The sequence below is a fragment of the Molothrus aeneus genome, chromosome 3, assembly GCF_037042795.1.
Source record: "Molothrus aeneus isolate 106 chromosome 3, BPBGC_Maene_1.0, whole genome shotgun sequence".
NCBI classification, from domain to species: Eukaryota; Metazoa; Chordata; class Aves; order Passeriformes; family Icteridae; genus Molothrus; species Molothrus aeneus.
This window is the reverse complement of record NC_089648.1, coordinates 91,700,222-91,710,211: the sequence shown is the minus strand read 5'-3', so window position 1 is coordinate 91,710,211 and position 9,990 is coordinate 91,700,222. Positions and strand designations below refer to the sequence as shown.

Sequence of the window (9,990 nt, the reverse complement as noted above, 5' to 3'; positions counted from 1 at the left end):
ACTCTGCATATGACTGATGGAACCTCAGAAGGAAAAAAGTAGGAAAAGAGCCAATTTAACCTGAAGGAGAGTTTTCATAAGCACAGTTAATAGGAGCTGTGAAATAGTGGCATGTACCAAGAGAGTGAAATGGTTAACCATGAGATGTTGCTCTTGGAGCACAGGAGCTGGGTTGCTCAGAGCTCTGCTGCCTAGATTACTGAAACACCACCACACTCACCAGCAGTTAGGAGACAGAACTTCTTTTCACAAGCAAACACTCTGCAAGAATGATTTTAGCAAGGTCAGTCTGTCTTTCTAGTACAGCCATTAGCTAATCAATATAATTCATGCTGAACCTCAGATGGCAATGCCCCTGTAACTGGAGTTCATTCCATTCAACCTCAGCCCAGCTTGAATTTTACATCATGAATAAGAGGGAGGGGCCTTTCTGGGGACTTTCTGGGGACTTCCCTATTGCTGTGCCATTTAACTTACAAAGCTTTTTGATACCCCAGCAATGGACAGCAACAGGGAGCTGTTGAATGAATGGAGAGGTGGACAAGCAAATACCACCAGGTATTCAGTGCTGTGTGTGCCCTGAACCTCCACAGCAGTTAGCAGTCACTGCACCTCAGCAGCACTACACTCCTAAATTTCTCAACTTTGGAGCAGACATCTCTTACTCCACTTTTTGCCTCCTCAGAAGGGGAAAATTTTGCAACATAAATATCATGAAGAGGTAAAGAATGTACTTCTTAAAATAGCCCAGCATGGAAAAAACCCAAACCTGGTGTAGTAAAACACAGATTTGCAGTTAGGCATCTGATGGTGGGGGGGGGGGGGGAAGGCCTTTGCCCACCAAAGGCTTGGAGATCTGGCAGATAGAGACCTTCAAGCTGTTGTTTTTAATGCCCAGTTCTTGCTGAGACATGCTAAGAGCCCAGATGGTAGGAATGCATAAACATCATGCTTGCTGAAAAAAACTTAGCACCTTTTCCCCTGTATAAGAGCAAGCAAGAGAGTAGAGTATGAAGTAACAAAAACTTGAAGTACCAATGTCTTCTTATTAAGGCTGAGTTGCTTTCATTCCTGCTGCCTTATGTTCCCTGATGTTGGCTGAAGAGTCCTGACAATTCAATCATTCAGCTCTTGTGCTGCTACAAAAGTTCCCATATACACTAGTATGAATTGCCATTTTTGTTTCATCAGTTTCTATGAGGAAAATTTAATTACACAGCCTGTCTGGGAGAAATATTCTGAAGGAGGAAGGTATACTGGATGTCTTGTGTTGTCTTGTTCTACATCAATGCCCAGGTGCCCAGGCTGCTCAGGGAAGTGGTAGAGTCACCATTCCTGGAGGCACTTAAAAGCATGTAAATGTGGCACTTGAGGACATGGATTAGTGGTGGACTTGGCAGTGTTGGGTTAATGGCTGGACTTGATGATCTGAAAGGTCTATTCCAACTTAATCAATTCTATGACTTAAGCCTTCACATTCTGTGTTTGAAATTACCATTTGTGAAATGCAAGAGAGAACACTGTCATGAACTCCCAACAGCTGACGTTCTCTGAGGTTTCTCTCAAATCTCACAGAAGCCTGAGGTAATTCTGAAACACAGGATTTCCATCTCCAGGACTGTCCCCAGGACTGGCCCATGCCACCCTGGGCTACAGCAGCCCAGGGACGCCAGCAGCCTGCAGCCACGCCCCATTCAAAACACACTGGTGCAAGTAAAGTTCAAGGTAACCTTATGGATCAGGGTCATATCGCTTTCCAACACCTGCCCAGGTCTATATAAGCACACAATGCCTCCCTGTGTGGCAGAAGGGCCCTCCCCTGCTGCTGACGCACAGCTCCAGACATGCTGCTTCCTGCCACAGGGAGCTCTGGCTGCATGATCCCTCCTGAGAAATGTGGGAAATGTCAGTGTGGGACACTCCATTCTAAAAGCATCCTGTACCAGATCCTTAACAAAGAGCAAGGAAGTGAGACCAAGTGGCACCAGCAGCATTGCAGCCCCCACTGCTCTGCAAGAAGGAAATGCTGCCCTTATTTGGACAGAAGAGTTGTCCTGAGAACACCAGAAGCCACATGCAGAAGAGCTTCTGAAGTGCTGTTGAAGACTTCAACTTTTATTAGAAACTTACCTTCTTTTTATCACATGCCTTGGGAGGATCAGTTTGTCCTCATACAACAGAACTGGGCCCCTCTTTTTGTCCTGGGCATGGCACAAGAAGGAGTGGATTTTGACCTGAGAGAGGTTCCAGCCACCAGTTTATTGAAAAAAATCCTCCTCAATCAGTCTTCAACAGCTATGAATGAACTGGGCAGCTCATCAGCAGGGGCATCTTTCACAGAAGTTCAGAAGATGAAGAATTTATTGTGGAAATTCTGGGACCTGGACATAAGTGCAAAAGAATATGCCTATCTTAAAGGAATTATTCTTTTTAATTCTGGTAAGTCCTCCCAGAAATTACACAAATTATTCTGTAAGTCCTCCCAGAAATTACACAAATTATTATGTGCCTAGAAAGATATTTGACATTTTTTATTTGCATAGAGAAAATGTTTTGTTTTACTCATTTCTATGAATATTGTTAAATGTTCTCAAAAACCTGTATTCCCTGGTTTAACAGTTTTTCTGCCTGATGTGGTTTATTTTGGTTCCTTGGACATTGTGCAGTATGTCACCCACTGTAAGCCAAAACAACCTCTATCTGACAAATTGTAAGTCATAAAGAATTGTGTAACTTCAATGACTTCCAGCTCAAAGGTAACACAGCAGCCTCACCCTCACATCACAGCAAGGGAGAGAGGGTACACGGGCACATGATGTGAGCTTTAGAGGTATTTTAGCAAAGGCTTCTTCAGTAACAAGAACACTGGAGAAAATAACCATCTGATTTTCATCAGTGAGGCAAAAGGATGATGTGTTGAGTTTACACAGCTTTTATGTATATTTATATAATTTAGTATCTCTACTTTCAAAGCCTGGGACACCAAACTAAGACTTCTGATTGCATCCTCTCACTTCTGATGCCAAGTTCAGGCTCCTTAGGAAGGAAGGTTTGCCTCAGTCAGCACCATGGAGTGCATGAGTCATTAAAAGCTGAGCTCTAAGTCCACCAAAGTAAATGGAAAGACTTATTGACTCCAGCCTGCTCTGGCTCAGATGCCCAGCTCCTTCCACAGCAATCACTGCTGCTGGCTGCACTGTCAGCAGTGTGCTGTACTTGGGGCAGCACCAAAAGTACACTTGAATGCCTCAGTTATTCCATTATATTTCTCGTGGTGGATGGTTTATAGGCTGCTCAAAGGCTGTGTGACTTTATAGTTGCTTCCAATGGGATTCAAATTCTGATTCTTGAGGTGTAATGTCATCCAGATGCTTGGTATTGCCTTGAGTGTCTGTGCTGCAGCAGCAGAGCAGAAGAGTTCATTTCAGTGCAAGCTTTTTTCACAATAAAATCAGGCTAAAAGAAACCACTGTTTTTATCCAGGGGGATGATAAGAGGAGAAAGGCCTCATCTGCAGCTTACACAGTTTAACTAGCTGGCATTTTTATTGTCTCTGTGGGTAAAATGCAATATTCACTTAAGGAGAAACAGCAGTAGCAGGGTTATGTTCTGGATTTGTGCCTCCTAAAGGCCTGCTGCTTCCCCAGGGTGCTGTATGAGAGAGCCAGCAGCCCTCAATGCTGTCTGCAGGCACATTCCACATTTTCAGGAATGACACTCAGCTCTTAGCTGGGATGACCCTATTTCCTGGAATATTTCTCCATGAGCTGCAGAAGGCAGCCTGGAGAACATCAGTTAAGCTTAGATTCAGTTAAGCCTCCATATGAAACAGAGTCACCATCTAAGTCTGGGCTGAAACAGGTACTCAGGGCTTATACACAGCCCAAAGCACCCTTTGCTGAAAACAAACCTGTACAGCTCTTGTTTCACAACTACTACTTTTAATAGTTTTTCAACACCTTCCACCAAACTCAGAAAATGTTTTCTACATATTTGCAACACATTTTCAAACTTTTCAAGTTTTGGCTTATGTTTGGCAAAATGCTACTATTTTTGCAGGCCTCAGTTCTAAAGGTTTTCAGGAAGTCACCAGCAGTGACTAACTCTCTTTTGGATTATGAAGTACCTCGTTACCACCCTTAATGTTTTACTTCTGTTGGGACCACCAAAACTGACTGAAGCAATGGGGAAGGGCCAGGACCAGAGCTGGGTCATGAGCTGGAGTTCCACAGGACATCCAGGCATGCAGCTGTAGCAGCCATCACTTGGATAAGAAGCATGACAACTATGTAAAGCTTTGCTTGTACCCTGAGGGATCTCTTGTGGCACAGACATTGTGCTTACTATGATTAGAAAAATCCCTTTGGCAAGAGGGTGGCAGGCAGCACGATGGAGCGTAGGTCCTCCTACAAGAATCATAGAATGCTTTGGGTTGGAAGGGACCCTAAAGATCTTCTAATCCAACCCCTCTGCCATTGGAAAGGACACCTTCCACTAGACCAGGTTCCTCCAAGCCCCATCCAGCCTGGCCTTCTGGCCAGTCCCTGAGGCTGTGTCATTCACATCTCTGAGCAAGCTGCTCCGATACCTCACCACTCTGACAGTAAAGGATTTCTGCCTACACATCTGACCTAAGCCTACCTACCTTCTTTCAGTTCAAGGCCATTTCCACTTCTCCTATCATTATAGGCCCCTGTAAAAAGTCCCTGTCTCGCTTTCTTGTAAAGCCCCTTTAGGCATTGGAAGGCTTCTCTAAGGTCTTTCCAAAGCCTTTTCTTCTCCAGGCTGAACAACCCCAACTCTGTCATCCTGTGTTCATAGGAGAGGTGCACCAGACCTCTGATCATCTTCAGGGCCCTCCTCTGGAGTCATTCCAGCAGGTCCATGTCCTTCTTATGCTGAGAGACCCAGAGCTGGAAATAACAACAGAATCTGTGCAGCACCTCTGTGTGGGAGGCTCTGGCTGGGTTACTGATTGCCCACATCTGGGCCAGCAAGAGCCTGCTAAGAAGAAATTGTGCACCAGCCCCTGAGGGGAAACCAGCACCTTGCATCAACAGAATCCAGACTCTCCAGAACATATTGGCATCCCCACTCTTCCCAGGGGAGCTTTGGCTGGGTGGCTTTGGAGCTGCCTCAGTATCTGTGGGTGAAGGGTCCAGCTGCAAGGCCTTCTCTACTTGGAACCAGGCAATAAGTCAAAGGAAGGAGCAGGTAGGACTGTTCTGCCACACAGGAACAGCACAGAGAGAGATGAAAACATTTTTGTGATTTTGACAATTGTCTGAAGAGCAATTGGGACTGCACAGTGAAGAGATGGGAACAGTGAAAAGCAGTGCTGTTATTATATCAGTGCCATATATATACATATTTATGTACACATATATATTCAAAAATTCCATTGAGGCTGTGACAGGGCTTCTGTTAAAAAAAAAGGATACTCTTAAGAGGTTTACAGTACAGCTGGAAACATGTGTTTGACTGAATATTATTACAACCTATCTCAGAACAAGAAGTGTCTCATAAGGTGTAAATTAAAAACAGTATTTGGTTACATTGAAAAGAAGACCAAATGGGGAAATAAAGCATATTTTAAGAGATATAAACTATTGCAACTTCATCCTGAATCCACAAAATCCTGACAATTTCCTTTCCATGAAAAATCTAACATTTGGAATCATCCTCACAGCTTGCAGCTGCTGGTAATCCTGGGGGAGATGATGACTTTTGCAAACACTTAATTTCTGGCTAGCCTGGTTGCAGGTTTGGCTGAGGCTTCTCCTCTGGCAGTGGTGTCTAGGAAGAAGAGAGTTGCTGAAGGCTTACAACAGTCAGCCAGTTACAGACTGAAGGAAACCCAGCCAGGTTGGTTTTGCCCTGGTACAGGGCACTAGGCAAGAAGGCTGAACGTCCCACACTGAAATGAATGATACTGTGTGAAACACACCTGGTGTGAGCTATTCAGATTCTATTCCAGGGAGGTGTGGGGTCAGTCACTGTAAAAGTTGCCAAATAGTGTGTTCTACCCTCTGTCCAGACTGCAACAATTCTAGGAGAGAAAAGATATCCTTAGAGAGTCAGGACAGGAGGCAACAGGTTGCTGAGAGCTACATGACAAGGCACTCTCTTCAGAGGCAAAGGATGAACACAGGGTGTCCTTAGCACTGAGTTCTGGCACCCACAAACACCCTCAGTGAGCCAGCAGGTCACATGCTATGGGAGATATGTGATTGAGGCTCATGACCATGACTCCATAGGGCAAAGGCCTCTCCTTCAGATGCTCCTCTTGCTGAGGCACTCCTCTTGCTCTTTTTAGACTGTAAATGAAAATACCTAGATAGTGTAGTGAACCACAGTGCCCCAGCTTACACTAGTAAGCAGAGGCAACAATAGGAAGGAGATGGGGCTGGGTGTACTGGAAACCTACATCTTCAGGCCATGAGCCTGCTCACTGCTCCAAACCATCCTCTCCATCTCCTGCTGTTACCTAGGTAGGGTGGATTAGAGCTGGAATATTTTCACCTGCCCAGACTACTATCTTAGCATCATTTGGTGGGTAGACAGCACTACAGAACTCCTTCTCCATCTGTACTGAGTCAAAATTACCTGCTGTTACCATTTCAAAGCTGGATTTTAATGTAATGGGCTAGATTCCAATGTGATTACAATGCTGCCCAATGATCATTCAAATTATTGAGCTACACATACCTTCTTTTTCCAAAAAGTATGTTTAAGAAGTGTTTATTTTTTTCTATGGAGAAAGTAGTCCTATAAGCCAGAAATCCAGACACCCATCATTACAAAAGACACAGAACAGAAATGTTTACTTGGGATTTGTTATTTTACTTTTTGTTTTGACAGAATGCTGTGTCCTGAAATGTCTCCCTTATGTACAATTACTGCAGCAGGAAGCTCAGAAAGCCCTGATGGAATTTATCTCAACAATGCTCCATGGAAGCCTCAGCAGGTTTGCTTCGATTCTTCAGCTAATCACATCTCTTCGAGACATTGATGCAGATGCTATTGAAGAGCTCTTCTTCAGGCCCATCCTAGGAGAGGCCACCCTAAATGTACTACTTCTAGAAACCCTATATAACAAGCCAGACTGGCTTTGAAAACAAGTGACATCTGAGCAATAAAATATTTCATTTTGAAGAGATGAGAGAATATTATGAGCTAAATAAACACATTTCAAGCAAATCATTGATAAATATTTGTAAGCTATATATGCTTCAACGATGAAGTAATTTTGTAACATTTTATAATTAAAAGCAGAGAAAATTAAGCATTTCATGATACTGTGTGCTTTAAAAACCCCTTAGTCTAAGTATTTAAAGATTGTCTAGGAGCATCATACTTTCCAGTTGTGCTAGGTTCAACTGTATTATTTCTAGTGAGCTTTTTTCCAGCTGTTTATGCTTTTGGCTTTAAGGAACAGGGGCAATGGTAAATTTTATTCAGTTGAAGATAGATACATAAAAGGCTGGTCAGTGGTAAAATCAGTATAAATCCTTCCTTTTCTTTGTCAGTCCCTGACCCCAGTCCCTTTTCTGTTCCACTGAGAACTCTAGTCCTTGGCTGTAATTGCTGGATGGAGCTTCCCCTTACTAACTGCTTTCTTTTAGGTTCTTTTCTAAGTCTTGCAGCAAACTGTGGGCATTAAATCCCTCTCCCATTATTTACAAAGTCCTTCCCTAACTGAGGAACTAAACAACATGAATCAAAAATTTATTGACTGGACAAAAGCTGTTGTTCACGACTGTTTCCAGAATGGGAATAACAAAGGCTGAAAGTTACTGTGTCATGCCAGAAGCAGCAGAACTAATGTAGCCCAGTTTCCTACACATTTAAGACCTTTTCCCTTTAGCCCTGCCTGCACCCTTCTATAATTACCCTCACTTCCTTCCAAATAGATGTCAGATATTCCTTGGACAGCAGAAATGCTAAAATATGGTTTCCTACAGATGTGTACAATCTGTTCCTGCATCTCTCACTGCAAGAGTTCCATGTTTCCACCTCCAAATGCACTATGGCATGCCCCAAAAATCTCTCTGTCCCCTACCCGTCTGGTTGGAGAAGAGGCAGCACGTGTTGGGGTGGGTGCCAAACAATGTGTGTGCTGACTGCCCATCTGTCAGGATGAAAAAAACATTGAGCTTATACTTCAGCTGCAACAGGGGAAGTTATTTGTATCCATTTCCTGCCCCACTCCTTTCGCAATGGTTTCCATGAAATTTAAGGGAATTAATTTCTGAGGTTTTCAGTAGCAGATCCAGCCTAGTTTTGCTTGGCAAGAGGGCTCATACTCACCAAATGGGCACTGACAGACACGTGGACAGATAACACAACAAAGAGTATGACAGCTTAGAATTCCTTAAAATGTCAAGCTAAAGTCAAAGGAAAGAGAACTTGTAAATATATATATATATATATATATATATATATATATATATATATATAATATATATATGTAAAAATGCACATCAACAGAGATGGATGTTGAAAGGACTTCTAGAAGTCAAACAACTAAGGAAAAAAGAAGTTTAAATAATAATAAGAGTTTAGTACCTATCCGTTTTGACAAAAGTACACACATTTTTCTCCCACTTTGTTAATCAAGGAATAAATTGCAAAAATCAAGGAGAAGAAGCAAACTCCAACCAAGACAAACCAATTAAGCCCCTAGGTAGTAGTGATCACAGAAGTAACAATCTCTGCAGTAAACACAACTCACCTTCCTATGTCCCTAAGCTAACTAAACCTTTCAGAACTGTGGATTTTTAGACTGATAATTTTCCATGGCAAGTCCTCAGAGTTGAAGTTTTTTGTAGTTTTTCTTTCATTAAAATGGTTCAATAGTACTGCCACAGATCTGCTGCAGTGCAGGGTGAGAGGATATTCCATGGTGAGCTGTTTGTAATGCTGAATGAAAACATTGGTTCCAGACATTTGCTTTTTGCCTGTTCTTCTCAAGATTTAAGCAAGCAGAATACATCCAAAACTGACATTTGTACATTTGGTATCTACAACATCACTTGGTAGCAGATAGATGAGCTCAAACACCTCCCAAGTCCTGTAAGGTTCTACCTCTACTACAGATGCTCCACTTGCACCCAGACAGTGCAGCACAGGTGGGGCTGGAAGGAGCAGGGCTCAGCTGGCCTTGCACACGCAGCAGCTTCTGCAATGGAAAAGGGAGGAAGGGCTATGCTCTCATCTCAGAGCTCCCACTGCTGTGTAGAGAGGGGAAGGAATACCCTCAGCTCAGTGGGAAGACTGAGGAATTTTAGAAAGGTAAAATATACAGAAAATATGCATAATGAAAAATAGTCATGGGGGCTTAGAGAAAGGAGCAAAAAGGTCAAACAAACAAAAGAAAAGGTTAAAAAAAAAAAATAAGGGGAAGAGAGGGACAGAAGCAGTTTATTAATAGAGCTCATTTCTATGCAGAATCCAGCTTACCTTCATAAGTAAAAGGCCTGCTTACTGACTCACCAACAACCTGAACCCAGGACATGGTTCATGGTTCTGTAGCCTGAATTTCAGGCTAATGAGAGCACACCAGATAGTCTCTGCTCACAGTTTTATTATAAAAAATCTGTTCAAGGTCTTTATCTAGATATACAACAGCTTCAAATCAGCTCTCCTTGAATTGTAGGGCACGATGCCAACAAGACCCATGGCTTGGCTCACCTAGAAGACAATGCTGTATTTGCTGATGATTCTTTTAGCCTGGTGTGAGTCTATGTAAACCTGTCTGAAAAGAGTGCCTAGTGCTCCACAGGGAAGATTGTGGTCAACATCTTGGATTTTCAAGATGACTTTACCTTCTACCATGAAGGCAAATACAAATGGAACTCCCACAAGATCAGATACTCATGGATCTCACTTCACTGTGCTTGAATACAAGATTCTTCAGAAGATCAACAGATCTTATCTTGGTATCCTGTTCAAAGGGGCTGAGATACCACTTGTCTTGCTGAGGACAGA

The 9,990-nt window shown here is 42.9% G+C and overlaps 1 protein-coding gene across 1 annotated transcript; it reads left to right on the top strand.

Annotated features, from left to right (window-relative positions):
- Nucleotides 1-1,844: 1,844 nt before the first annotated feature.
- Nucleotides 1,845-7,115, top strand: LOC136554101 (nuclear receptor subfamily 0 group B member 2-like). The gene is made up of 2 exons (XM_066545898.1): nucleotides 1,845-2,439; nucleotides 6,862-7,115. The coding sequence occupies exons 1-2, from the start codon at nucleotides 1,845-1,847 to the stop codon at nucleotides 7,113-7,115; spliced, it is 849 nt and encodes a 282-aa protein (XP_066401995.1).
- Nucleotides 7,116-9,990: the final 2,875 nt, after the last annotated feature.

Excerpts from the sequence above, each read along its gene's own strand:
- LOC136554101 (XM_066545898.1), top strand. The coding sequence starts at position 1,845 with ATGCTGCTTCCTGCCACAGGGAGCTCTGGCTGCATGATCCCTCCTGAG. Across the intron at positions 2,440-6,861 it reads AATTATTCTTTTTAATTCTG|AATGCTGTGTCCTGAAATGT; the intron begins GTAAGTCCTCCC and ends TTGTTTTGACAG.